The sequence below is a fragment of the Spermophilus citellus genome (genome assembly GCF_964194105.1).
Source record: "Spermophilus citellus genome assembly, chromosome: 3".
In the NCBI taxonomy this organism is placed as follows: domain Eukaryota; kingdom Metazoa; phylum Chordata; class Mammalia; order Rodentia; family Sciuridae; genus Spermophilus; species Spermophilus citellus.
The window spans coordinates 81,464,213-81,492,212 of record NC_138184.1 but is presented as its reverse complement, the minus strand read 5'-3'; the positions used below and the strand labels follow the sequence as shown (position 1 = coordinate 81,492,212).

General features: G+C 60.5%; 2 protein-coding genes across 2 annotated transcripts in view; one reads left to right on the top strand and one right to left on the bottom strand.

The window, feature by feature from the left end:
* Nucleotides 1–62: 62 nt before the first annotated feature.
* Nucleotides 63–23,271, top strand: RASAL1 (RAS protein activator like 1). The gene is made up of 21 exons (XM_081284990.1): nucleotides 63–263; nucleotides 3,216–3,272; nucleotides 5,483–5,596; nucleotides 5,700–5,761; nucleotides 8,628–8,757; nucleotides 10,502–10,583; nucleotides 10,668–10,799; nucleotides 11,826–11,914; nucleotides 12,318–12,435; nucleotides 12,530–12,683; nucleotides 13,008–13,072; nucleotides 13,439–13,551; nucleotides 15,008–15,200; nucleotides 17,673–17,810; nucleotides 18,229–18,373; nucleotides 19,461–19,633; nucleotides 20,557–20,694; nucleotides 20,770–20,905; nucleotides 21,776–21,896; nucleotides 22,659–22,735; nucleotides 22,950–23,271. The coding sequence occupies exons 1-21, from the start codon at nucleotides 199–201 to the stop codon at nucleotides 23,087–23,089; spliced, it is 2,442 nt and encodes an 813-aa protein (XP_081141116.1). The 5' UTR covers nucleotides 63–198; the 3' UTR covers nucleotides 23,090–23,271.
* A 1,452-nt stretch (nucleotides 23,272–24,723) lies between these two features.
* The window catches only part of DTX1 (deltex E3 ubiquitin ligase 1), a 29,841-nt gene continuing 26,564 nt past the window's right edge, over nucleotides 24,724–28,000 (bottom strand). The window contains exons 6-10 of the mRNA XM_081285434.1: nucleotides 27,753–27,814; nucleotides 27,203–27,361; nucleotides 26,968–27,129; nucleotides 26,782–26,871; nucleotides 24,724–25,986 (exon numbers count right to left, since the gene is read on the bottom strand). Coding sequence (XP_081141560.1) covers nucleotides 25,762–25,986; nucleotides 26,782–26,871; nucleotides 26,968–27,129; nucleotides 27,203–27,361; nucleotides 27,753–27,814 — 698 coding nt within the window. The 3' untranslated portion in view covers nucleotides 24,724–25,761. The remainder of the gene's footprint in view (nucleotides 25,987–26,781; nucleotides 26,872–26,967; nucleotides 27,130–27,202; nucleotides 27,362–27,752; nucleotides 27,815–28,000) is intronic.

The window sequence follows — 28,000 nt, the reverse complement described above, 5'->3', positions numbered from 1 at the left end:
AGTCCGGGCGGACGCCCCCTCCCCGGGCACCCATTGCTCCTCCTTCGGAAACCTCCGGTCCAGCTACGCGCGTCTCGGACAGGTGGCGCCGGGACCCGGGGCAGGGCTGCCAGCTTGCAGCTGGTGACATGTAGGCGCCCCTGGTCCAGCCTCGGAACCTGGGCGCCCTTCTGCCCGCAAAGTTTGGGGCCAGGCGCCATGGCCAAGAGCAGCTCCCTGAATATCCGCGTGGTGGAGGGCCGGGCGCTGCCCGCCAAGGACGTGTGAGTACCCCGGGCGCCTGGGGGCGAGGGGCGCCAGGAGCGGGTGGGCTGGACTCGTCCGTCCCCGTGCTGGAGCGTCGGTGGGAGGACGGGGGTCTCGACTGGAGCCGGTATGGGGGCAAGTCCGCCTTCGCCAGGCCGGGCGAGAGGCCCCTTGCCCACCGCTGCCCTGAGAGGGGCGCCCAGGATTGGCACCTGCCCCTCCCAGGCCCCGGGATGGGGGTGTTTGTCCCCAGGACGTGCTGCGGGGATGGCCCCGGGGGAATCCTATCCAAGCCTGGAGGGAGCTGCGGGGTGGATTCCTCAGTCCAGTCAGGGGCCATGGAGCCTTTTCTCCAGGCCTGGGGGGTGGGGAGGTGGCCATGACCGGGCATCAGGGAGGAACCCCAGAGTGTGGGGATCAGAAGGGCCCTAACAATCTATATGTGTCACCTTCAGGTTGCAAAGCATCCCATGTGGCCCTCAGGGCTCAGAGCCCTGAGCACCCAGTGTTGCCACAGCCCAGTGGCCTTCCCTGGATGTTCAGCCACTTAAAGAGTCAACTGCCCCTCCAGCCCCTCCCCTGCCCTTGTGATGGGGCTGAGGACCCTTGGGGTCCCCTCAGTCTCAGCCCCTGCTGTGGTTCCCCAGGCTGAGTCAGCAGTTGCTGAATCAGCAGAACGAGGTGGGGGAGGGGCCGTCCTGAGGGTGCCAGCTGCAAGACAGGGGTGGAATCCTTGGGAGGACATTTGCCCAGTGACCTTGAACCTGCTTCTCTCTGGGCCTGGGTCTCCCTCCCCTGGGGCTGAGGGAGCTCTGGATGGAGTCTCCATCTGGATCTCAGGTACAGCTATGAGCTTGGGGGACCTGGAGGGAGAACCTGTGGCAGGATGGGAGCAGGGACACGGGGCTGGGAGCCTCTGCCCATGCCAAGGTTGGGGCTCAGTCCTGCCCTAATCCCCCGAGCCGTGGACCCCAGCCAGGAGTACCCTGCCTCTGACTTCGGGAGCCTGCTGCCTCCTTGCCCCACATTAGAGCAACCCGGCCACCCCCTTTCCCATCACCACCCCAGACAGACTGCAATTAGGGCAAACGTGCAAGTGTATCCTGTGTCACCCTCTTTCTGGGACGTCCTCAGAGTTCCTGAGAAGTAGAGATTATGGACCTGGTGGGGCAGAGGCCAGGGGTGGACCTGCCCGTTGCTGGAGAGTTGAAGAGCCCGTCCAGAAAGTGGCTGCCCATTTTGCTGAGGTCTGGCTCCTCCGTCAGTCCTGGGAGGAGGTGGCCAGTGTTGTCCCTGGGCCAGCACGCTGGCCTCGGCTCCTGCCAGGATATTGGCCTCGGCTCCTGGTTCTCTAGGGAAGGATTTGAGGCACGTATCATTCCTGCCTCTCCCGGCCACCCCTGCTCCCTCGAGTTCCCTGGTCAAGGTGAGCTCTGAGGTGGGTGATGGCCCACAGCAAGGATAAGGGGGCCTCATTCTGCCCAGCTGGGGACCCAGCCACCCTGCCTCTTGGGGTGGCTGTGCCGCAGGGGCTCCTGGTGGCCAGTGCCCTCTCAGTCCGGGCATGTGGAGTGGTCATGATTCACGCAGGCTGTCAGTCACCGGGGCTCCTACGGCCAGGCCCTAGACTCTGCACTTCTGCTTTACTAATGGGGAGACTGAGGACCAGAGAGGCAAGTCACCGGCCTGAGGCAGCACAGCTCAGCTTTGAATGCTGGCCAACGCAGTGCGCAGTACAGACTGGGCAGGGCTGCTTTCCTGCGCCTGAGCTGGGGCCGTGGGAGAGGCCAAGAGTCTGGGGAGATCAGGGTCCGGACGAGGCCCGCCCCTCGTGCCACCACCGCCCCTACCCGATAGGGGCCTGATAAGGCCACTGTGCGTCAGAGCCCGGGGTTGACGTGTGGAACTTGGCTCCCATGAGGGACCTGGGGTCAGGCCGGGTCAATGGGGAGGGCTGGTGGGTCCCAGCAGGGGTGACCCATGTGTGCGCTGGGGAAGCTGAGGGTGGGTTCTGCCCAAGGGAGGCTCAGGGACAAAGAGCTCCATACAGGCCATGGAGACACAGGTGTCACTCGGCAACAGGGTCCAGAGGGTGGGGGAGTGGAGGCTGGGGTCACCCAGTCCTGCAGTTGGGATGGAGCTGGAGGGGGAAGGAGTCCTGGGCACCCTGGGAAGGAAGTTCCAAGGTGGAGCCTGGAAAGGGAACCAGACGGTCCTGCCTCAGCGACCTCAGCAGCCGCGCGCCTGGCCGCAGGACCTGGTGGTCAGGGCTGCCCTCTGAGGAGGTGCCTTTGGAGGAGATTAGAATGAGGCCCTCAGGGACGGCCTAGGATTCCCTGTGGCTGCTGTCTCGAGGAGGGCCAGAGCTGACCAGATGCAGGAGGCCACACAGACGTCCCCTGGGGTCCCCAGCCTGTGCCTGTAGGTTCATCTTGCTGAGGATGGGGATTCTGCTCTCCAGGGAAACCCCCAAAATGAAGATCTGGGGGATAGTGCTTGTCCCAGCAGGCAGAATGGGGGCCCCATCAGGGAGGGCTGGGGGACTGGCCCATGATCCCTCTGTCCGTGGGTCCCTCCTACACCCAAGAGGCTTGTGTTCAGCCATGTCCAGTTTCTAGAACAGCAAAACAGAGGCCCGGAGAGGGGACGGGACCTGCCAGGCTTATACCACGGGTGGTGGCAGGGTGCAGCCAAGTGTCTGAGACCCTGAGTGCAGGCCCTTGGCCACTGTTCTGAGCTTCCTGGCTGTTAGAGTGAACTTTCTGGCTTCAGGGTTCCACTTCTGCAGTGGAAGCCCAGAGCCCATGCATGTGGTGGGCCAGGCACACTATGCGTCTTGCCTCTGATCGACATGCTGTGTGACCCTGGGCAAGTCTCCTCCCCTCTCTGGGCCTTGGCTCATCCTACCTGAATAATGAAGGTGGATGGGAACTCCCACCCATGGGTACCCTTTCCCATCTCTTCCACAGGTCTGGAAGCAGCGACCCCTACTGCCTCGTGAAAGTGGATGACGAGGTGGTGGCTAGGTGAGGAGGCGGGGCGGGGGGGGGGCGCCTTCCAGTTCTGGAATCCAGGAATGGGAATCCACATTTTAAAGAGGAGCTGGGAGGTCACTGTTACCCCACAGGGGACGTGTGGGCTGAAGGTGGCCACTCTCTGCCCTGGCCAAGGCTGCCAGCTGCTGTCCCCATCCAGCCCCACTGGCCACTGATGCCCTTCCCTGGGACCTTCGATGCTCCTGCTGCGTCCCTGGGGCTGACTCAGCAGCTGCCAGTCTGTGCCTCCCATAGTGGCCTCCCTAGGGGCGTGCACCGCACGCTCGGCTGGACTGGCTGTTCCGGGCCTGCTGGTGCTGCGGGCACTTGTGCGTGTGTGTGTGAGCGCGTGTGCATCCGCCTATGCCTGCCCAGCATGGCCTGCTTGTGAGTGTGGGTGTGGGTGTCGCAGAGCGGGTGTGAGTGCGTGTGACCACGTGTGGCTGTCCTTGTGGGTGTGCAGGCCCGCAGGGCTGTGTGTGCCCCTGTGTGGCGTGTGACACGGGTGTGCACAGGTGTGCACACGTGAGCACCAGGGCCCGCCTACTTGGTTACACGGGAGTGAACCCGCGAGGGTGAGCTGTCGTGTTCAGTGCAGGGGTCTTTGAAGGGGGCGTGGCGCCGAGGGACAGCGCTCAGCCCCCACGGGCCTGATGCGGGTGGGCGGGCGGCGGAGGCCTCGGTTCCTATGGAGACGGCAGGATTCAGGATGCTTCTGGCGCCAGTTCTGGTCCAGATGGGCCGGGAGTGGGGGTGGGGAGGCCACCTTGGGGGTCAGCTGCAGCACCCTGGCTGACCTGCGTCGTTCTCTCTGTGCCCAGGCGCCCCCTGGCTTTGTCCCGAGATGCTGCCCCCAGACTCACAGATTGATTTTTCATGTGACCCTGGGCTGCTGAGTCCCCTTTTTGGGTTGTGAGGAGCCACCTGGGTCAGGGGATGGGGAGCTTGAGGGGACCTGGGTGGGAAGACGCTGGGGTGGAAGGTGGGGCCGTTTGGGAGGACGGTGCCCAGGGCTGGGCATGTTGGGGGGATGCGTGTGCGCACTTGCGCATGCGCTCTCCTTTGGGGCAGTGAGAGGAGACGGGAGCGCCAGGGAGGAAGCCCCGATTTGCAGCCGTGACTCTGGGTGCATCTTCAGTGGGCTGAGCCGATTCTTTCTTCCCTGTTGGGTCAGAGGAAGTGCGTCTGCAGGCTGCCAGGGCCCGATGCTGCGAGCCGGTGCCCCTTGCCTGCTTGTCTTGGTCCCTAGCCCCCTGTGGTCACCCTGGCTAGCTGCACGCTGTGAAACCCCGGGTGCTTTGCCCCTTCTGACTTCACGGTGGCCCTTGATGCTCCCTCGTTTTCCACCCAACACTTTCCTGAAACGTTTGTTCCTGCCTTGGGGCCTTTGCACATGCTGTCCTGCCACCTAGACCACTTGTCCTCATCATCTTGCTCCTTTTTGCCTGACTAGCTCCTGCAGGAAGACTTCCCCCCTCCCCCACCCCTCTCTCCCGCACCTTACCCACCTGGACACGTAGAGCGCCCCCCAATCACCAGGCTGCTCCCTCAATCTGGGTGGAGGTCATGGAGTGAAGGAGCAAATGGAATTGGGTGGGTGTGAGTGTGTGTGTGGGTGTGTGTGTGTGTGTGTGTGTGTGAGCTGTGTATAGCTGTGGTTTGTGAGTGTCTCTGGGTCTTTGTGTGTCTCTATGTTCTGACATGTCTATCTGGGTGACTGTATTTATGAATGTGTTTCTAGAAATTTCTGAGCATGCGTATGTGTATCCATACGAATGTGTCTCTGGCTTCCTTGGTGTATCTGGGAGTGTCTGTGTGTATCCCTGTGCATGTGTGTATGCATATGTACTCATGCACATGTGTGTCCCTGGGTGGGTGCGTGTGTTCGGTTCCTGTTGCTGTGACAAAACTACTGAGGAAAACCACTTGAAGGAGCAAAGGTGTATTTTGGCTCCAGGTTGCAGGGTCTCAGTTGGTGGTGGGGCCTCCCGAGCTTTGGGCCTGAGTGAGGCAGAGCATCAGGGCAGAGGGTGCAGCGGAGTCAAGCTGCCCGCCTCCCAGCTGCCCCTCAGTGGGTGAATCCAGGGGCGAGGGCGAGCCCCCGATCCAGGACAGCCAGCCTTTGGGGGACAGTCCACACCGAGCGTGATAGTGTGCATCCGGGTCTCAGGGTGCCCAGCCTCCTCTCCCCCCTCTTGCAGGACAGCTACCGTCTGGCGGAGCCTGAGCCCCTTCTGGGGCGAGGAGTACACGGTGCATCTGCCCCTGGATTTCCACCACCTGGCCCTGTATGTGCTGGACGAGGACACCGTTGGGTGCGTGGTGGGCAGGCGGGATGCCCAGGAGGTGAGGCATGAGGTCATCGCCCAGCCCTTGAGGGCTGCCGCTGCTCCCTGACTCCCCTCTGCTTTCCCGCAGGCACGATGACGTCATCGGGAAGATCTCCCTGAGCAAGGAGGCCATCACGGCTGACCCCCGAGGTGAGCAGGGGCACCATTGGTGGAAAATGATGTCCGCTGTGGTTTCTGTCTTCACCTTCAAATTCAGTCCATGCATTGGGCAGTTCACCCCTGGACGTGGTTGAGCATCTCACTTCATCAAATGGAGCGAGATTTTCCTCCTTCCCAGGGACTCCGGCTTCTTCCAGGATGGTCAGCGTCTCCAGGGCCCCTCTAGAATCTTCTCCTCTTTCTCCCTCCCTGTCCCTCTCTGTCTCTGTTATGTGCTGGGATGGAACCCAGGCCTCCCACGTGCTGGGCAAGTGCTTTCCCCTGAGCCACACCCCAGCCCTAGAGATTTTCTAAACAGCACAAGAACTACTGACTGGGGGCTGCGAGCCACGCCTGTAAGCCAGCCACTTGGGAGGCTGAGGTGGGAGGATCCCAAGTTCTGATCTAGACAGGAAGATGAAGCACCTCTCCCCAGAACAGGGCAAGGAGAGAGGGTGGCCCGGGAGTGTCCGCGGGTGAGAGCTGGACAGGCACTTGGAGGTGGCGGTGGGCGGGGTGGTGAGGGTGGGCGTGGCCAAGCGAGGTTTCCCAGAGCACAGGGAGGAGGTGACTCTGGAAACCACTAAGGTCCAGGGGCCCCTGGGGACTCCTGCAGAGTCAGCCCTCGGCAGAGCTGGGTGGGGTCCACGGAGACAGCTGTGGGTGCAGGCTGGAGTCTGGGTTTCCTTCCGGAAGCAATGGGGAGCCATTGATGGTTCTTGAGCAAGACAGGGAAGAGATAGGAGCTAGCTTATCAGAAGGAGGAGTGACAGCAGGGCCTGAGTGTGTCTTCAAGAGGTCCCTGTGGTTGCCTTGGGGTTACTGCTACCCGAAGGGACAAGGGTGGACCTGGGAGAGGAATTAGGGGTCTGTGGCAATGATCAAGTGACAGGAAGCCGATGACATCCTGGATTGGGGGTGGGGATGTGGAGATAGAAGCTAGATGGGGACTTCTGCGTCTAGCAGCACAGGGGACTTCAGACGTGCCCTCCTGCCGCAGCCCTGCTGGCTGGGCAAAATAACAGGGGGTGACGAGCAACTTGTGTACATTGATACAGCAGGAGTGGGAGCCGTTTATTGTAGGACAACAGAGGTATTTATACATTCCACACAGCTTATCTAATTAGCATAAACTAGATACAGCAGTCAACCAATAAGGAATCTCCACACTTAATGGCTCGCTGGCGTTACTTCACAAACCACTCCCCCTGGCATTTTGCCAGGTGCCATCCAGACTTGTTTAGAGACCTTAACATTAACCACTCCCTCTGGCAAAATGCCAGGCGCCATCCTGACTTGTTTACAGACCTTAACACCCTCCTGCCACATCACGCGAGATCCCTAGTCACTGAGCATCCCCAGGACCTCACTGGATTTGCTGTCTAGAAGGAACCCCTCTGAGTGTCTCCCCACCCTCAGCCACAAGCTGAACCTGCAGGGAGGGGAGAGGCAAGCCAGGGGACGAGGAAGGGTCTCCCCGTGTTGGCAGAGTCTAAGGTGTGGGCTGGGGGCACAAAGCAGTCACCCAGAACAAGGACAGCCCCTGAGGCCAAGCTCCTCACAGGCTCCCAGGGTGTGCAGGGAGTGCCCCTCTCCAGGGCTCCACACCCCCGAGGTGTCCCACAGGGGAAGGTCACACAGACAAGATTGCACTGTGGATGATCACCAGGCTCCCTCAGGTCCAGGCTCACAAAGGCTTCAGATTGTGTTGTTATGTCTTTGGTATCAGGGATTAAACCCAGGGGCACTCAACCACTGAGCCACGTCCCCAGCCCTATTTTGTACTCACCATTGCTGAGGCTGGCTTTCAATTTGCGATCCTCCTGCCTCAGCCTCCCCAGATGCTGGGATGAAAGGCATGCACCATCACACCTGGCTAAAAAATCAAATATTTAAAGAAATAAAATGGGTAGCCACAGAAAGACCAACATGAACAACAAAATGTTAAAGCAATAATTTAAAGAAAAATAAGCAGATCTGGTTGAGAATGTCTGCCTAGCAGGCATACTGCTGGGGTCTGATCCCCAATAGCACAATGAATGAATGAATGAAAACGTGAATAAACAGGTGGATTTTAAAATGTAACCAAATGAGCTCGGTGCGGTGGTGCACGCCTGTCATCCCAGCGGCTGGGGAGGCTGAGGCAGGAGGATCGTGAGATCAAAGCCAGCCTCAGCAACTTAGTGAGGCCCTAAGCAACTCAGTGAGACCTTGTCTCTAAATAAAATCCAAAATAGGGCTGGGAATGGGGCTCAGTGTCGAGTGCCCCTGAGTTCAATCCCTGGTACCCCTCCCCATCCCCCCAGAAAAAAGTAACTGAACAAAATTTGTCTAGAAAATTACAATTATTGAAGTCCAATACTAGGTTTTTAGTTCACCTTGGTTTTAATTCTAACCTAAACCGAGTTAAACGTCAGCTCATGTGGAGCTGCAGGGAGAGCCCAGTGAACCAGAGTCCAGAAGAATCATCCAGAATCCATTTCAGGGAACAAGGAGAAGAAAGATGCACGAGAGCAGGCAGAGGCCTGGAGGAGGACAGGGAGGTCTAATATCCGATCAACTGCAGCTCCAGACGGGAGGAGAGGGAGTGACCGAGACAGAACGAAGAGCCCAGGGTTTCCCAGAGCTGGAGGAGGGATCAGGGTGCCTGACAAGGCTCCAGCTCTGCCCTTTCCTAGCTGTGGGGTCTGGGTCTCTGCCTGGCCTCACTCTCGCCATCTGAGCAGGGACTCAGGCGTCTGCAGGAGGAGGCTGCCTGGGCCGAGGCTCCACGTGAGCTGCGGGCTCTGGGGTTTAAGCTAAGCCGGAGTTTGGCGCCCGTGGGGGCTCACTCAGTATTAGCGCCTGTGTCCTCCAGGGATCGACAGCTGGATCAACCTGAGCCCTGTGCACCCGGACTCGGAGGTGCAAGGTGAGATCTGCCTGGCGGTGCAGGTGCAGGAGGATGCCCACGGCCGGTGTCTCCGCTGCCACGTGCTTCAAGCCAGGTATGGCCCTGATGGAGGTGGCATGGGGTATGGGGGGAGTTCTGAAAATGAGCAGGAACCTCTGGGTGTCCCCTGTGCCTGGCCTTCCTCCTCTCACCTGGTGCACTTCTGAGTTCACAGCTGGGATGCTGTGAGGACAACGGCCCAAGCTCAACAGATTGCAAAAGGAAGCACAATTTTGTTGGGCGCTCAGTGACGGGCAATAAGAGGCTAGACTCTCCTCAGGATGGCCAGGCAGACATTCATCCAATTATAACCGACTCAGTTCAGACCGGCTTAACCAGAAGCCGGTTAAGTTCCATGGCTCATGGAACGGGCATGTAGCTTCTGGTATGGCTGGATCCAGGTGCTCACAGGGCGGCATCAGGGATCTGTACATGTCTTTGGCTCCGCTGCCCTCTGTGTTAGCTTCGGTCTTAGGCAGCCTCTCCCAAGGTGGGGACAAGAGGGCCCCACGGTCCCAGGCTGGCATCCTACCAAGCGAGCTGCTCCAATTGACAGAGAAGTTCTACTCACCATTTCCAAGTAGTGTTGGCTGGGTGTGGGGCCCAGGCCTACTCTGGAAACAGTCACAAGCCCACTCCAGGGATGGAAATGAGAGTGCGGGGTGGGTGGTCCTGGCCCAGAGAAGTCAGTGGGAAACAGAGACAGGGCCAGAGGACCCACACTTTCCCTCTCCCACTTCTCACTGTAATTCCCTCCTCCCTCACCCCCCACCCTCACTCTTAGGCGGCTGCTCATCCAGAGCAGGGAGGATCTCCATTTCTAGCTTGCTGTGTGACCATGAATCCCTTCACTGCCCTCTCTGGGCCTCTGCCTCCACCTCCAGGTCTCTGCCCCAAGCGTGGCCCCAGCTAGGGCTCCTGGAGTCAGGATGAAGGAGCCTGGAGGAGGAGGCAGGGCAGGCTAAGGAGGCTCCGGCTGCTTTCTGCCCGTGGCCCCCTCCCCAGCCACAAGGCTGTGCAGGAGCCTAGCGAGAGCAAGAGAGGGACGGTGGCTGTTGCTTAGCAACTGTGTTGGCTCCTAGGAAACCAAAGGCTTGGGATGCGGCAGGGCTGGGGAGGGAGCAGCCTGCAGCCCCCAGTGGGGGTGTTCCAGGATTTGGGGGCCTCAGGAGGGAGGGATGGGGATGGTGACTGGGGTGCGGCTTGAGTTGTCATGGCAATGGGAGGTACAGGGTCCCCATCTCCTGCCGCCTCTTTGTTCCCAGGCGGAGTGTGGGCATGCATGTTTGTTGAGTGAATGAGTGATTGAGTCCCGCCACCCACTGGGCGCTGTGTCCTTGCCCTGTGCCCTGGGCTCGGCCATCTCCCTCTCCTTCACCCCAGGCGGTAGAGTTGGTCTGCTGTTTCTGCCGTTTTCCAGATGAAGAAACTGGGGCTCAGAGAGGGGCATTCACTTTTCCTAGTGTCCCCCAGCCAAAGAGTCCTCCTGTAGAGCCTGCGGGTCGCCGAGGCCCCTCCCTCCCCACTACACCTCCCTGCGCTGGACCTTTCTGTGCCTCAGTTTCAGCTGGAAGAGGGGGACACGCTAGTCCCTTCTCCCTGGGGGTGGGAGGTGCGGAAGCTCCTGGGTCTGCACAGGCGTGGTGGGCCCTGGCTGGGCCCCTGTGCAGAACCCCTGGTTGCCTCGGAAACCAGTACCATTGGAACCTGTGACCTTGAGCCCCCTGCCCAAGGTCCAGCTTGGGCCTTGGTCCTCGCGGGTCACGGGTCCCCTCACTTCTCCCCTCGTCTGTCCCCAGGGACCTGGCCCCGCGGGACATCTCTGGCACCTCTGACCCGTTCGCTCGTGTGTTCTGGGGCGGCCAGAGCGCGGAGACGTCGGTGAGCAGGGACGTGGTGAGCAGGCGGCAGCGCGGGCGGGGCGGGGCCCTGCGCTGGCCCCTCACCACCCGCCTGCACCCCTAGACCATCAAGAAGACGCGCTTCCCACACTGGAACGAGGTGCTGGAGCTGCGGGCGACGCCGGGCGCCCCGTCCCCGCTGCGAGTGGAGCTCTGGGACTGGGACATGGTGGGCAAGAACGACTTCTTGGGCATGGTGAGCACCGCCCCTGCAGCACCCTCCGTGGCTCCCCAGTGCCTCCAGAGAACAGCAGGGTGACTGGGATGTTCCCCGAGGGGCGCATGCTCAAGGCTGACCATAGCAGGAAGCAAGATTAAGTAAGAGGGAGGTGGACGGCCGCACTGCTTGTCCTGATGTAAAATGGTCCAGCTGTGGGAAATAGTCTGGCAGGTCCTCAAACCGTTGAAGATGGAATTCTCCTATGACCCGGCAATTCCACCCCTGTATACATAAGAGGAATGAAAACCCGTGTTCACACTTTGACATGAATGTTCATAGCAGCATTGTTGAGAGTGGCCCAGAGTGGAAACAACCAAGTATCCACCAACAGATGAACACAATGTGGTATGCCCATACAGTGGAATATTATTCAGCTACAAAAAAGATAAAACACTGACCTGTGCACGCTACACTTCATAAGACTTGAAGACAATGAAAGTAGTCAGTCCACTGGAATCCAGACTGTAGGATTCCACTGACAGAGAGAGATGGACAGAGGGCCGTAGTATCCACCAGGGGCTGGGCTGGGGAGTGAGGCTTTCCAGGGAATGGGAGGGAATGTTCTGAGATTCATGGCAAGGATCAAACAACTGAGAATCCGAGAATCCATCGAGTGCACTTTAAAGGGGTCAATCGAAGGATGTGAAGTCTATCTCTGAAAACTTGTCATTTGACACAAGGGAAGGCCAGGGACTTAGGGGTCTCCTGGACTGTCTTGAAGCCTTTTGACGTTGCCGTTTGCATCTCTGAACAGCTGAAGATGACCCAGTCTGGTCTGCTGTCTCTAGCAGCCTGGTGACCCTGGGCAAGTCACCCCACCTCTCTGGGCCTTAGTTGCCTCAATTGTAAATTCAGTGTCCCCTGGAGGCCCCAAGTTCCCTGGCAGGAGCTAACGATTTGGGACTGGGAGAGCGGAGGTGACCCCTGGCAGGTCCTGCCTCCGCCCTGTGGGAGGGCAGCCTGAGCTCTTCTAGGAGCCCGCTGAGGGGTGCGTCCCCACAGGTGGAGTTCCCGCCCCAGACCCTGCAGCAGAAGCCGCCCAGCGGCTGGTTCCGCCTCCTGCCCTTGTCCAGCGCCGAGGAGGATTCTGGGTAGGTGTGGGTGTGGGGGAGGGGCTGGCCTGGCCCCTGGGGAGGGTCCCTGGGCGGTGGGCGGGTCCTCGCTGGCCAGCCCCAGACGGTGCCCCTTATTCATTGTCCTCTGTTGGTGACCACATTTGCTAGATGAGCTGTGTCCAGCGTGTCCACCTCCCCCGACCCCTGGCCAGGGGGGACAGGGGCGACCTTGATGTGCTCTCAGAGCCGAGGGTCCCAACACGCTCGTTCTCGCTGGCCACGGGGTCTCCCGGGTCCTTCCCTGCCTGCACCTGTGGGCCTCAGTTCACACCTGCCCACACCTGTCCCCAGGTGTGCACGCCACCCAGGTTGTGACTTCTGCCCAGGCCTCAGTGCCAGGGTCCCCCTGCCCATGCGTACTTGTGTTCTTGTCCCTCAGGGGCAGCCTGGGGGCCCTGCGGCTGAAGGTGCGGCTCTCGGAGGACCGCGTGCTGCCCTCGGGGCGCTACCAGCCGCTCAGGGCGCTGCTCCTGGACGCCGTGAGGGCGCCGGCCGAGGTGGGTGCGCCCCCTGCCCAGGAATCCCCATTTGGGCTCCTGGCTCCGGGGTCCTGGGCCCCAGGTCATCTCTTGGCTTCCTGTCCCTGCCCAGGAGGACACTGCCAGCCCCCTGGCTGTGCTGGAGGAGGTGGCCTCGGGGGACTGCCGCCGGGACCTGGCCACCACCCTGGTGAAGCTGTTCCTGGGCCAGGGCCTGGCCGGGCCCCTGCTGGGCTACCTCACCCGGAGAGAGGTGGCCCGCACCAGTGAGTTGCCGGCCTGTCCTCTTGGGGCAGGGTCTGCGGGGGCCCTGGGGCAGCACAGGGCTCGGGCTGAGGCTGGGGTTCCTTCCTGCTGGTCCCTTGCTGCGCACCCCGCTGTCAGCCTCCCAGGTCCAGGCCCTGGTCTGGCCACCTGGGAGCTGTGTGATGGCGGGCAACTTGCTTGACTGCTCTGGGCTCGGTACTGTGAACAGAGTCATGTTCGGGTCTCCCTGATGCTTGAGGCCAGGAGGGTCAGGGCCCCAGTCTCAGGCGCCTGGGCTCCGCTGGGTGCAGCCGCCAGACCCAGTGACGCTCACCTCCCTGCAGCCGACCCCAACACGCTCTTCCGCTCCAACTCCCTGGCTTCCAAGTCCATGGAGCAGTTCATGAAGGTGAGTCTGCGTCCAGTGGGGACAGGGCCGTTCCCTTGGGGACTCTCTTCTTCCCTCCCAGTGCCACCTGGGCCCCAGAGCTTGGCTGGCCTTGGTGGACTGGTGGCTGAGCTGGGGTACTGGGGCTGGTGGCTGGTTCTCCCTGGGTGGTGCCCGTGGGCATGCCAGGTCCCCAACCCTCTCCCTGCAGGGCCCCTGTCCCCAGCTCAGGGTCCCCCCCAGCCCTCAGCTGCTCTGTGTGGTGCCTCTGTCCCCAGCTCAGGGTCCCCACTTGGCCCTCAGCCTGCTCTGTGTGCTGCTGCCCCTGTCCCCAGCTCAGGGTCCCCCTCGGCCCTCAGCTGCTCTGTGTGGTGCCCCTGCTCCCAGCTCGTGGGCATGCGCTACCTGCACGAGGTCCTCAAGCCAGTGGTCAGCCGCATCTTCGAGGAGAAGAAGTACGTGGAGCTGGACCCCTGCAAGATGGACCTGGGCCGGGCCAGGTGAGCAGAGCCCAGGGACCGACCCCTGTGCAGCGGAGACCTCACCTGGAACCAGCCAAAGCCCCGTGAGGCAGGGAGGGAGCAGGACTGGGACGGAGTCATCCATGCCCCTCTGGGCTCCTCCTCCTTTTTTTCCAGAATCTTCTCCCCTTCTGCAGGGCCAGAAGAGCTGGTTGCTGGGCCCTGGTGGGGACAGCAGAGAGTCTCTCCTTCCTTTTGGGCCCTGCCCACATGTTCCAGCCCCCTCAGAGGCAGGCATGAGGCCCCCTTTTTACAGTTGAGGGAACAGAGGCTCAGAGAGGGAAGGCCGTCTGCCTAAGGTCACACAGCTGGAAAGGTACAAAACAGGAGCTTGAGCCCAGACCCTGAGCAGAAAAGCAAAGTCCATCTCTGAAGCTTCAAGCTGCGGGCTCTCCCCAGCTCGCCTGGACACTGGGAGACTCCACGGGCACCTGGGACCTGGGGGTGGGGCAGATGCTGGAGCTGGTGGTCCTGAGTTCCAGGGCCAGCTCTGCCACCCATTTGCAAGGGGACCTCTCTGAGCCTCAGCTTCTTTATCTGTTCAAAGGGAACAATCGGGCTACCTAATGTATCAGGTCTTCACTGGGGTTAGGTGACACAGTGCCAGCGGCCTTAGCCCAGGGCAAGGAGGGGTTGAGAGCCTTCAGCCTGCTCCAGGGAGTTCTGAGTGTGGGGCGGGGCTGGGCAGACCCTCAGCCTCAGAGGAGGAGGGAGACGAGATGTGGGAGAGAGGGCCACTATCCAGTCATCTACTCAACAAAATGACAGTTGGATGCCAGGCTCTGGGCCCAACATGGAGGAAACAGCTGGGAACTGAGGGACAAAGCCCCATTCTGTGGGGGGCAGGTCACCATCAACCTGAAGAAGGTCACTGGAGGTGGTCAGTGGGGGGTGGGTGACGCTGGGAGGGGCTCATGATACTCCTGGCTAGTGGCAGGGGACATTCAGGCAAAGGCTTGAAGGCAGCGAGGGTAGGAGTCATGTGGAAATTTGGTGGAAAAATGCTCTGGGCAGGGGGATCAGCAAATGCAAGGACCCTGTGGTGGTCTCTCCTGTCCCCACTAAAAATGCACCAAACCAGGGTTTGTGAAAAGGGGCATGTCTGCTTTGAGGGGGTGACATTTAAGCTGAACATAGAGACAAGAATGTCCCAGGCCAGTTTAAAGACCTGGAGGTGGGAGTAAGCTCAGGGCGATCAAGCAAGAGCAAGAAGAGCAATTGGCACACGCCTGTGATCTCAGCAGCATGGGAGGCTGAGGCAGGAGGATTGCAAGTTGGAGGGCCTCAGCAACTTAGCGATACCCTGTCTTAAAATAAAAAAAAATAAAAAGGGCTGTGCACAGTGGCTAAGTGCCCCTGGGTTCAATCCCTAATACCAGTGCCTGGGCGGGGAGGTGTTTCCAGCCAGCTCACCAAGGTCTCTCTGGTCCCCCAGGAGGATCTCCTTCAAGGGTGCACCCTCAGAGGACCAGGTGCGGGAGAGCAGCCTGGGGCTGCTGACTGGCTACCTGGGGGCCATCGTGGACGCCATCGTGGGCTCCGTGGGGTGCTGCCCGCCCGCCATGCGCCACGCCTTCAAGCAGCTGCGCCTCTGTGTGGCAGAGCGCTTCCCGCAGGCCGAGCACCAGGTGTGCCCCGCGCAGGGCAGGTGGGAGGTGGGGGCGGGGTGCGGTGGCAGCTTGTCGCACCGGGGAGCAGGAGCCGGTGCTGGGGTGGGACCAGGGCTGAGGGTTCCAGGCAGCGCCCAGCGAGGGCCGGATCTTGTTTTCAAGGACTCGCGACTTCACCTTCTGATCCAACCTTCACACGCCTCGCACAGCGGATCCCCGTGTTATTCCCATTTCCCAGAGAAGGAAACTGAGGCCCAGGGCGGGAGTCACACAGCGAGGAAGGGCCGGGGCTGGCCCTGATTCTGTGCTTGTGGCCACCGTGGAGTCGGTGCCAAGCAAGCCCTTCCTGTGTTTCAGCTGAGACAGGCCGCGGGAGGAGGGGACAAGGGTGCTCTGTAGGAAGCGAGGGAGGCCCACCCTGACTCCCAGCTCGCTAGGGCTCGGCCACCGTGAGACAGAAGGTGAGACTCAGGGTTCAGGCAGGCGAGGTGAGCAGAGCAGACGCGGGGCAGTGGGGAGTGGCGGGGACTGTGGCAAACCGCAGCTCCCACGGTGTGTCTCAAGGGTCCACTGGGGAATGGAGGCCAGGATTGCCACGTCCTCAGAGTGACGCTCTCTGAAGGCCAGCCTCTGGATTCTCTGTGAGGTCTCTGGTTTATAAACGGTGGCACTAAAATCACCACCACAAACAGCCCCCAGACACCTTGGACCAGTCATGACAGATGGGTGGTTGGACTGGTTTAAGGCTCAGCACACCTCTGAGGCGGCTCTCACCGCCCTGGCCTACAGATGATCTCAGTTGAGACTTTTTTCTTTTTTCTTTCTTTTTTTTGGTACTGGGGATGGAACCCAGGGATGCTTTACCACGGAGCCACGTCCCCGGCCCCCTTTTTTATACTTTTACTTAGAGACAGGGTCTCACTGAGTTGCTTAGGGCCTTGCTGCGTTGCCGAGGCTGGCTTTGAACTCAGCCTCCCCGAGTTGCTGGGATCACAGGCGTGTGTCACGTGCCCTGCAACACTAATTTGCACAGGGCCAAGTGGCAGAAACGCAGGACTGAGGTTCACTTTTCAGGAAGATCTGAGACTCTCTGGGAGTCGGAGACGCGGTGGCCCAACTCCCGGCGCCTGGCTTGGCACTTGTGCCCTCTGCCCCCTCTCCTCGACACTTCCTGCTTGAACATGGAAACTGAGACCCAGAGAAGTCCAAGCCCCTGATGGAGGGTCAGGGACCCTAACCTAGTTTGATGCCCAGCAGGAGCGGCCCCTCTCCCCCACCCACTGGGAGTGAGCACGGGGTCCCCAGGACATGCTCCCGGTGTCCCCCTTTACTAGAGTCTCACAGCTGTGGCAGGAGCAGCCGGGGGAGCCTGCCCGGTGGCCTAGCCCCGGGGAGAAGCAAGCCCTTGCCTCCAAGGTGGTGGGCAGCAGGACCTTGCTCAGGCCCTGGAGGGTCGGGAGGAGGGTGCCAGAGCACCCCGTGAAGGACCCACCAAGAGAGGGGGCCAGAGGGACCTCGGGGTCAGCCCAGGGTCCAGATGGAGGGGAGAGACCTTCCTTGGACGCCCTGGTGCCCAGCTCCTGCAGGCTCCCGGGCAAGACCGAGATGCCCCAGGAAGCTGGCCCACGCCTGAGGGCATCGTGTGGGGTGTGACTGCCACCCCTAAATAAGCACGGGCGCACGTTGTCAGCTGGATACAGCCCGCAGAGTGTGAGGGGGAGGCGGTGTGGGGAGAGGGAGGTGCAGCCAGGAGGGAGGAGCCAAGCGCCCGGCCCAGGCTGGCCGCGAAGGGCGCAGTGCTCTCTCCAGCCTGCAGGGGGCAACAGCCAGGGGCAGGTGCGCATGGGAGGGGCTCTGGAGCCTGCTGCCCTGGGTTTGCCGCTGAGCCTCAGTTTCCTCATCTGGAAGGTGGGGATAACAGGATCCCCCCCCCAGGTTATTTGAGGACTCAGTGTGGTGGTCTAGGTTTAGCTCTTGGCAGTGAGTGTGTGCCCGCGCCACCTGGTGTCCGACGGCCAGACGGTGCAGAAGAACACAGCTCCCACCTGCCTGGGGTGCAAATCCTGGCTCTGCCACGTTCAGCTGTGTGGCCTTGGGAAAATGACCTTCCTTTTCTGGGCCTCAGTTGCCTCCTCTATAAAGTGAGGATACAATCCGGAGGGTGAACAGGAAATGCAGGGCTGTCTGGAGAAGATTCTGGGCTGTTGTTGTTACCAGGAGTCATACGTTTGGATTTGAATCCTGTTTTCTCTGTTCATCAGCTGTGTAACCTCAAACAAGTCACCTGCCCTCTCTGAGGTTCCGCTTCCTCCTGTGTAAATCGGGAATAACGGTGGGCTGTGTCCTTGTACCAGCAAGGGTGTCTGGCTAAGCCTGGTTTTGCAGTGTTGTGGCGTCACCCCATCTTCCCTCTGCTGGCTTCCTGGTCTTCCCTGCCTGGGGTCCCCGGGCCGGGGACTCTGGCCCCTCTCACCTGCTGCTCTCCCCCAGGACGTGAAGTACCTGGCTGTGAGCGGCTTCCTCTTCCTGCGGTTTTTCGCCCCAGCCATCCTCACGCCAAAGCTCTTTGACCTCCGAGACCAGCACGCGGACCCCCAGACCAGCCGCTCGCTGCTGCTGCTGGCCAAGGTGCCGGCAGTGGGGAGCCGTCCTGGGCCCTCTTAGCCAGGGAGCAGCCTGACTGGGACAGCCCCGGAGGCCAGAAACCCCAGGAGACCCCAGAGCATAAGGAAATCTCCACCCTTCCAGGAGGCACGGGGTGTGGGGGGGGGGGAGAGCTGGCTAGCAGTCCTTCACACCTTAGTGTGAATTAGACCATCTTTAGCAAAGCGGCAGGAACCTGAGGCTCTGATGGGCTCCTGAGTACAGGATCGGGCTGCCCTGGGTGGGTCTAGTCTTGGGAGGGAACAGAATAAAGGGACTGGACTGTGGATTCCCAAAGGGGGACGGAGGGAGGGAGGAGCAGGTACCACCCAAGGCCCTGATCTGGGTCCACAGAGGACCCTTGCCTCTCAGTGACCCTGGTGTCCCTGCTTCCCTGTCCCAGGCTGTGCAGAGCATTGGAAACCTGGGCCAGCAGCTGGGCCAGGGCAAGGAGCTGTGGATGGCACCCCTGCACCCCTTCCTGCTGCAGAGCGTCTCCCGTGTGCGGGCCTTCCTGGACCAGCTGGTGGACGTGGATGGGGATGAGGGTGAGTTCCCATGGCCCCCACACCTAGCGCATCACCCCACTGAGAGCACTTGGGGCCTCTCACCATCCCCAGGTCCTCAGCATGGAGACTGTGGGCCTGCAGATCTGCTAGTCGGTCAACAAACATTTCCTGGCAGAAATGCTAAGTCCCAGAGATGAGCAGAACTCAGGCCTTGTCCTCTAGGCCATCTCAGCCAACAGAGAAGTGGGGCTTGGTGGGCACACCACGGGAAAATATCTATTAAGTTATATAAAAGTCACCTTTGTGGGTGCTTGGGGTACAGCAGCAAATGAGACCGAAGAAGATCCTGCTGTCATAGAAGTTTTATTCTAGTTTTATTCCACTAGAATAAAATGAATTAGCAACTGTAAACAAAATGAATTAGCAAATTATGTGGGGGATGAGGGAAGTTGTAAGTGCTGAGGAGAAAAAGAGGTGTGGGGGGCCGTGTTGAGAGGTAGCAGCAGGTTGAGCTTTTAGGTTGGGTGCGCAGGAAGGGCATCACTTGGTGATATCAGAATAAACACCTGAAGGAGGACCGAGAGCTGCGGGGATCCTAGGAGGAGTGTTCCAGGCAGGACAGCATGTGCAAAGGCCCTGAGGTAGGAGGAATGCTGCAGGGAGGGCCAGTGAGAAAGAGTGAGTGAGAGGGTGAGAGGAGCAGGGAGCCCAGGGAGCCGGGTCCTTGGGGCCTCACAGGCACAGGAAGGATTCTTGTCTTTGACTTGGAGAGAAGTGGAGCCCGGGAGAGTCTTGAGCAGAGGAATTGGGGTTGAGTCCATTTCACAATGGGTCCGGTCGCCAGGTAGTTCCAAGTCTCATGGGAGCAACCTGTGGGAACCCTCCAGGCTGTGGCCGGCCTGGGTCCCTCTCCAGGGGCTGGATCCAAGGGGTGTCTCTGGGCTGGGCTCCCCCTGCTGGCCGCCCGCGCCACTGCCTGCAGGTCCCTGGGTGGGAGAGGGGCCAGGGCGGGCCTTGGTCCTGTCTCGGTGGAGTCCAGAGCCTTGGAGGCCCTGGCAGGCCGGCAGGGCAGGTGGCGCTGGACAGAAAGGGCTCACTGTCTCCGCCTTCCTTTTCCATTTCCCAGAGGCTGGTGGCCCAGCGAGGGCCCTGGTCCCGCCCTCGGTGACACTTCGAGAAGGCTACCTGCAGAAGCGCAAGGAGGAGCCGGCCGGCCTGGCCACGCGCTTCGCCTTCAAGAAGCGCTATTTCTGGCTCAGCGGGGAGGACCTGGCCTGCGCCAAGGGCCCCGAGGGGCAGGTGGGGCTCGGGCTGCGGGGCGCGGCTCCCGGGGGCCTGCCCCTCCCCCAGCTGCTTTGCACCCAGAGGGAAACTGAGGCCCCGGGGCACCTTGGCACCTCCAAACTCACAGCTGGGGCCAGTTCGGGCCAGGAAGGGACAGGCATGATCCTGATCCTCCACGCGCCAACCAACGTCCTGCAGGAGTGTCCACTTCATGCGCGGACGTGTCCTCCCGGGGTGGAGAGGCCCAGGGCAGGGACAGCGCTTGCCCCAGAGCGGCCTGTGCCCCGAGTCTTAGACTCGGGTGTGGCTCGTTGTGGAGGCTGCCGTCCCGGCATTGGCTCGGTTGCTCATTCACTCAGCAAACATTCACCGACTGCCTCCTACCGCCAGGCCCTGTCCCAGGCAATGGCCACAAGGGGCAGGCATTCCCAGCTAACCCAGACCTGGACGCATGGGGGCCACGCGTTCCTGCGCGCGCACCCACTGTGTGACTCGCGCTGGTGGGGACCCAGCTGTCACTTGGATTTTATTCATATAGGTATTTCAAGGCATGGACTCCCGGGGTTCCCGTTCTGGCTCCACCACGTGAGTGGTCTCAGAAGGGTCCTCTCTCTTCTTGGGCCTCAGTTTCCTCATCTGCAAATTGGGAAGAATTACAAACCTAACCTGAGCCGTTTGTTGTGGTGATTAAATGAGTTGATAAATGGAAAGCGCTCGGGTCACATTCCAAGCGGCTTTGAAGATGACCGTGATGATGATGGTGGCAACTGAGGCCCAGAGAAGGAACTCACAGCCAAGGGACAAGGACAGGAGTGCAGCTGTAAGGGTCCAACGTGCTCTGCCCTGGGGGCTCCACCGAGGCACATACCTAGAGCTGCCCCCTGGGCCACCCTGCCCCGGCCAGCAGCCTGCCCTGCAGAGACACCCCTCTTCCCTAGGAGCGCAGCTCCATCCTGGTGTCGCACATCCGCGCCGTGGAGCGCGTGGACGAGGGCGCCTTCCAGTTGCCCCACGTGATGCAGGTGGTGACGCAGGACGGCGCGGGGGCGCTGCACACCACCTACCTGCAGTGCAAGGTGAGACCCTGCCCGGAGGGGGCGAAAGGCGCGCTTTGGCCCCGCCCCACCCCTGACCACGCCCACTCCTTGTAGAACGTGAACGAGCTCAACCAATGGCTGTCGGCCCTGCGCAAAGCCAGCGCCCCCAACCAGGACAAGCTGGCCGCCTGCCACCCTGGTGCCTTCCGCGGCGGGCGCTGGACCTGTTGCCTGCAGGCTGAGCGCCCAGGTGAGGGGCAGGGGAGACTGCGGGTTCTGCCTTTCCCACCTGTCCATTGGCGGGAATCCCATTTCCGTCCGGGAGGGCTGTGCAACCTTAAGCAAATTACTTAACCTTTCTAGGCCTCGGTCTCAACTGTGAGATGGGGTGGACCGTAGTACCAAGCTCAGGGTTCCTGTGAGGAGTAAGTTAATAGGGCAGACAATTAACTGGAACAGAGTGGCTAGCACACTGCTAGGCCGGCAGTGCTCCTTAGTGCGAGGTGCTATTTTTAAGTACTCGCTCTACGGGCCACCCAGAGCCGCAGACCTGTGCAGGCTCTCCAGGGAGCTGGGGACCGACCTTGGGGTCTGCGGCATGGTCAGCAAGCGCTCTACCCCCGAGCTTCGTCTCCACCCCCAGCCAATGACAGTGCAACTTTACAAGAGTCTACACGGGACTTTGGGGACTCCAGAGAATGCCCTGATCCAGCCCCGGGAAGGGGATAGGGGGATCCAGGAGGGCTTCCAGGAAGAGGTGACGCTAGCTGAGGCCTGAGTGGCGTGGAGACAGGGTGGGTGAGAACGGGCAGAGGAACAGCCTGAGCAAAGGCCCGGGGTGAGGCAGGGTGGGGGTGTCTGCGCCCTGGGTCCCAGAATGTGGAAGGAGAAAAAGGAGAGCGAGGCTTTGGAGTCCAGGGAGCAGGCCTGGGGCTGATGAGAGTGGAGGCAGGGAGGCCAGGGAGGAGGTTCCTGGGGGAGCCCAGGGCTTGACCAGAGCAGAGAGGGTGGGACTCCAGAGAAGGGTGCGATTGAGGGGCCCCGGCTTGGGGAGCTGGGCAGGAGAGGGGAGAGGGGGGAAGGGGAGGGGGAAGCGCCTGACGCTGCGTGTCCCCTTCAGCTGCGGGTTGCAGTCGCACACACTCAGCCATCACCCTGGGGGACTGGAGCGACCCTCTGGATCCCGATGCTGAGACCCAGATGGTGTATCGGCAGCTGCTTCTGGGGCGGGACCAGCTCAGGTGGGTACCCAGGGCTGCTGCTTCGATCGGCTGGGTGGATGGTCACAGTGGCCGTCCGTGTGATGGGTCGGTGTTGGTGCGGTCACTGTTTCCACGCAAACTGGCTCAGCTCGCGGGGCAGGGGGTGGGGGAGGAGCCGGTGTCTGCAGAGTCGGGGGGGGGGGGGGGGGAGGGATCTTGGGGTCGTTCTACCTGATGCTCTAGAGACACGGCAGGGTCACATAAAATCCTGGAAGCCTCCTGAGCTCTCCATGGGACCTTGAATGTGGGTCTTCACTTTCTCTTTATTTAGTGACAGGGGTTTGTCCTGGCTGGTTGTCCAGTGGGTTCTGATGGCGGGATACAACTCCTGGGCTCATTTCCTGGCCCCTGGATAGGGATCGAGTTACTTAACTTCTCCGCTGTTCAGTTTCTTTATGGGGAAAGTGGGGCGGATAGTGGTGGCTCCCTCTCAGTATTGTCCTAAGGATCAAATGAGCCAAGCCAGGCAAAGCTCTCTGCAGGCCTGGACACACAGCTTTCAAGTCCTGCCAACAATTATGGTTATGCTGTGTGACCTGAGGCAAGTGACTTCATCTCTCTGTGTCTCTGAGAGATCCGTGTCTGGCAAACATGAAGGTTTGCTGTGACGATGGTGATTGGAGGTGGCACCTAGAACTTCTGTGACCAACAGGGAGCAGGACTGGGAATCCCTGACGAGCCTTAGGTCTGGATTTAGGATCGTTCTACCTGAGTCTTGTCTTTGTCCCTGTCAACCTCCAGGATGAAATTCCTAGAGGATTCCAGTCTGGACCCAGACCTGGAGGAGGACACGGGCAGGGGTCCTCGTGCCACCCTCGGTAAGGATGAGGCGGTCCCGTTCTCCCTCACAGACACGTCCCCATAGCTTCCCAAGTGGACCCCTGTGCCTCCCCCTCCCCGTTTCCCATCCACTGTCACATCTGGGGACTTAGGGGCACAAAGCAAGTCTGCAGCATGAGAGAGCCATGGGACCAGGCACTGTGGCCACCCTCAGCCAGCCAGGCCCCTGTGGTCCTCTCATCTCTCTCCCAGGGACCTGCCCCGAGGTCCTGGCCCAGCAGAGGGCATCGGCGGCCCGCCTGCTGGAGGTGCTGGAAGACCTGGATCGCGCCCACGAGGAGTTCCAGGGGCAGGGCCAGGGGAAGGTAGCCCCTGGCCCCCCGGCACCCTAAGACGCTCCAGGGCCAGTCTGGAAGGAGGAGTAAGGAGCCCCAGGGCCTCCTCAGCGCACCCTGGCCCAGGAGCCTCCCCGTGGCTGTCCTGAGCCTCTTCAGCGCTGCTTCCTGGAAACTCTCAGAGACCCTTCTAGGCCTGTGTGCCCTGAGTCCAGACAGGCAGGCCTTTGGCAGGAGTCAGCCTTGCGCAGAATGAATGGAGGAGTCTTCAGGTTGAATGGGACTGGAGTGGACAGGAGAAGGAGCTTGACTTTTCTGAGCCCGGAGCCTTCTTCATCGGACTAGCCTCTACCCACACCTAGGAAGCCAGGCTTGCCCTGAGCTGCTGGATACAGCTATACCTGGAATCCCAATGCCCCTGTGGCCTTGTCGCCCCCATGGGCTCAGCTCTTCCTGTTTTCACATCAGCTAATCCCTGTAACCTCACTGTCCTTCTGTATATTGTCCTTGCCTGCGGGCTCCAACCCCAGCTTCCAGAATCAGGTGCCCTCTGGGAGATTGGAGGCTGGGAGCCCGGGTGTGTCAGATTCATAGCCTGAGAGACCGTGGGCCAGCTCTTGCCCCATATAAAATCTAGTGGAAGTGAGCTTTGCTGTTTGGCTTTAAAAAAAAAAAAATACTTATTTTTTAGTTTTAGGTGGACACAATATCTGTATGTGGTGCTGAGGATCGAACCCAGTGCCTCAAGCATGCCAGGCTAGTGTGCTACCACTTGAGCCACATCCCCAGCCCCTGGTGTGTGGATTTCAATCTGGTTTCTATCTAGGTCCCTCGGGGACAGAGGAGGACCAAAGCCCACCTCTTGGGCTGTTTGCTAGAAATACAGATTCCCGGGTCTCTCCCAACCACGGATCCAGAGCCTGTGGATTTGTGGGGGCAGGAATCAGGGTTTTCTCCAAGTGAGTGGGTGAACCTCGCGTCTGAGAATTACGGGTCCTGGCAGTGGGCAAGTTTCTCTGTTTGGGTTTGGGGTGAGATTTTTGAGAAGGAGCCACAGACCTGGCAGAGCCGGAAGGGCCTCCAAGGGCGCATTTCTCGTTTTGCATGGAGTGTGGGACTGAAGCCGAAGCCTACCTCGCCGGGCACCAAGCACACCAGGACAGAGCGCTATTCTGCGGGTGGCCAGCAGGGGTCGCCAGGAGCCACAACATGCACCGCTGCCACGCCGCGTCCCGGCCTGTGGCTGTGGCTAACCTTTGACGCTTGGCGACCCTGGGGTCTGCCCTGTCTCCCTGAAGACAGAGTCTGGGGCTCCTAAGTCCCGAACGGGCTGATCACAGTGTGTCCTTGCTTCCCCGTATTTTCCCGGAGTCTCCCAGCCCGAGTTCCTCCTCTCACGTCAGTGGGTCAGGGAGCAGGTGGGTGCACTACCTTTTGCTCTTGTGAAGTCGCTGTCCCCTCTGCCTCCTTTGGAGCTCGGAGGGTCTGCCTCTGCTCCAGCCACCCACCTGCCTTTCTGCTCCAGGACATGAGGATGATGGGAACCCTGCTCCTTCTCTAGCTGCCCCCAGGTGGTGGCCCTGAGGTCGCCATCACCCCCAATGTTCCTAAAATCCCAGCAACAGGGACGCCCCACCCCCACTGCTTGCAGGACGAGACGGGGCTGGGCGAGGAGGAGAAAGACCATTTATTTCTCCACCCACAGCGGGACGGGTAGGTTTTCAAAAGAGCAGTCGCTGGCGTCCCTTTAAATCTTGGCTGACGTCCTCCGCGGCAGCCAATCAACAGAGGCGGAGCTGGTGAGTTGCCTGGGCAACGGGCCCCTGGTTGGCCGGAGACTCTCAACCACCCCACCGCCCGCTCCCGAGGAGAGGGAAAGTAACTCTTTGCTGCCTGCTGTCCCTCGTCGAGGCGCTGGCCTGATCAAGGCCTCCTCTCGCTCCTCGAGCCAGAAGCTACCGCCTTTGGGTCTCAAAGATGGGCGCCATCTGGCCAGGAGATGGGGCGGGAGGAAAGAAGGGCTTTCATCTGGGACAGACATAAGGCTGGAGATGGGACAGGAGGCGGGGTTCAGGGTCCCAGAAGGAAGAAGAGACAGACACGAGCACAAAATAAGATGTCCCTTGCCCCCGGTTGCTGTGGCCCAGCCCTCTGTAGGATTGGTCACCTGGGGCCTTCCTCCCCGGGACTCAGTGCGCAGCCCGTGGCGGGCAGAGACGGGTGATGATACAGGGTGGGTGAGGCCCAGGGGTGGACTCCTGTGTCCTCCTGGGAGCCCCAGCAGGCCCCTTCATGCCTGCCTGGGGTCCTCTGTGCAGACAAGCAGTACAGAAGCCACGGGGACAGACGTGGGACGCACACGGGGTGTCATGGGATCTTTCTGTCTCTTCTCCCCCAGTTTGGGGGCAAGTAGAGGCACGTGGGTGTGCGTGCATGTGTTCAACAGGACACGTGTGTTGGCATGAGGGGAGGGTCGCTGTCTTTTTGGTAGGGAGGTCGCTGCGGTTGCCGGTACTCTTTCTGCAGCCTGTTCTGCGAGCTATGGTGGGAGCCCCGTGGCCTGTCCTCTTCCCATCATCCCAGTCGCCACTAGCCAAGTCCCCAGAATGCTTCGGGCTCCACCTGCGGGCTCCTGCCCCAGCCCCGAGCACGGGCCATCAGGGCACACCTGGCCGAGCTAGGTGTGAGCCGCCAGGGCAAAGCAGGAGGGAGGGTGGGCAGGCCGGGCCTCAGGCCTTGGCGGCAGCCTCGGACACCCCCTGCGCGGTGAGCTCGGCCAGCACATTGTCTAGGTAGCTGGCATCTGGATAACCGTGGCCGGTGAGGTTGGAGCCAAACTCTGTCTTGTGATGGATCTCGTTCCACACCACGGTGTCCGACTCGCCCGTGGTGTTGGACGTGCCGATGGTGAAGATGAGCCTCCTCTCCCAGGCGGTGATGAGCAGTCTCAGCACCTGGGAGGCAGGGGCAGGGCATGGTCACAGGCAGTCCCCACTCCCACCCAGGGGCAGCCTCCCACCCCCAGCCCCATCCTGCCTCCCTTCCCCCTGTCTGCTGTAAAGTAAGGGTCTCAAACAGGTGGCTGGTGGCTGTCCTTGGTTTAGACCCCATGCTGTATTAAATAGCCGCTTTGTGGATTGGTCTCGAACATTCAGAAGCCTGGAGATTCCACATGGAAAATATCAATGTCTGGCTTCTCTTGAAAAAGAAAGCAAGCTGGGCACGGTGGGTGGTGCACACCTGTAAGCTCAGCTTCTTGGGAGGCTGAGGCAGGAGGATCATGAGTTCAAAGCCAGCCTCAGCAATGGCAAGACACTAAGCAGCTCAGTGAGATCCTGTCTCTAAATAAAATATGAAATAGGTCTGGGGATGTGGCTCAGTGGTCGAGTGCCCCTGAGCTCAATCCCTGGTACTAAGGGAAAAAAAGAAAAGAAAAGAAAAAAGATCAATATATAGTGTGGCGGTGGAGGGCTTGGACTGCTTGGGCTCAAATCATAGCTCTAACACTTCTTTGCTGTGTGATGATGGGCAAATTACTTGCCTTCTCTGAAGCTTCATTTCTTTATCTGTAAAATGGGGTCCAACTTAGACCTCAGCAGGCTGGTAAAGGGGATGAGGTGCATGAAGGAGATGGTTGTGGTCAATATCACTGGGGTGCAAGGTTGGGGATAACTGGGACTCCAGGTCCAGGCTGACAGTAGCTGGGGCCCCTGCCTGTGTCCAGTCCCTGCGCCCCCGTTGGCACCCACCTTCCGGCCCTTCTCGTTGTTGGGCAGATAGCAGTGGCGCGGGAATCCTCTGGCGGTGAACTTCTTCCCCGGATTGGGGTGCTCAGGGCCCTATGGGGAGGGGCGGCAGGGACTTAAGCCACAGCAGGTGGAGGACTCCGGTGGGGAAGGCCTTGAGGTGGGGGCCTGAGGGGCCAGTAGCCTCACCTGAATGCCCGTGGGGATGTCGTAGACGATTCGGATGGTCTGGGTGTCGGCGAAGCCGGGCAGCGAGTGGGGGATGAGGTGGAACTCCATCTTCCCAGGTGGCTGGGTCCCTGTCTTCTCCCCATAGATGGCTTTGCAGGTGGGGCACTGCAGGCTGCCATCCTGGGTGGGGGCGGGAGGTGTGAGTGCCCAGGCGCCCGCCCCTGCCGGCTCCCCTCCTGCCTGCGCAGCTCACCTTATTGCCGTTGGAGTACATGGCCACGAGGCACAGCAGGTGGTACATGTGGCCACAGCGGCCCAGGCGGCCCACAAGCTCTGGCCGCACGCCCTTGTGCCGCAGCACACCCTCATAGCCCGACGCGGTGACAAGCCGCTCCATGCAGATGGTGCAATCCTGGGGGCAGGAAGGGGGAATGAGCTCTGGGGAGGGGAGGGGCAGGACCTTCGGCCACCATAGGCAGCAGCTATTTGGCAGAGGAAGAGAGGATACCCTCATGTCCCAGAGGAGACGGCTCCCTCGCCCTCCACCCCCTCCAGATGTACTAATGGCTTAACTCTCAAAAACAAAACTTTAAAAACATTTTGGGGGAAATGTGATGTGAAATTTTCATGTCAATCTTCAAAAGATTGACATGTGATTCTATTAACCTCAAGCTCTTCTGGTCATCAAGAGACCTCACAAAAGCCAAGTGGCAAGAGCCTGCTGCGGGGAGGGACCCCTATTACCTAAAACCCAGAGAAGTCTGCAGCAGGGTGCGAGGCTTGGCCCCTCCCCAGGGACTCACCTCATCAGGAGGGTTTTTCACCTTCTGCATGTACCTTCGAACCACATCCTCGGGGTTCTTACCTGTAGGGGACACAAGAGGCGGGGCTTGAGGGCATCCAGAGTCTCGCCTCTGCCCCGGGCTTGACTGGGGACGGGGTTAGGGATGGAGGGCTGCCCAGAGGTGCAAGGTTTGCTGGGGGCTAACTATAATGGGAGTTCCCGAAGGATGTGGTGGGTCAGGGACCGGGACAGGGGAGACAGGGGAGG

Bases quoted from the DNA above. Each gene is read 5' to 3' on its own strand.
- RASAL1 (XM_081284990.1), top strand. From the start codon at position 199: ATGGCCAAGAGCAGCTCCCTGAATATCCGCGTGGTGGAGGGCCGGGCG. The intron at 20,906-21,775 runs GTGAGGGGCAGG...TGTCCCCTTCAG, and splicing joins CCTGCAGGCTGAGCGCCCAG to CTGCGGGTTGCAGTCGCACA. The intron at 21,897-22,658 runs GTGGGTACCCAG...GTCAACCTCCAG, and splicing joins CTGGGGCGGGACCAGCTCAG to GATGAAATTCCTAGAGGATT.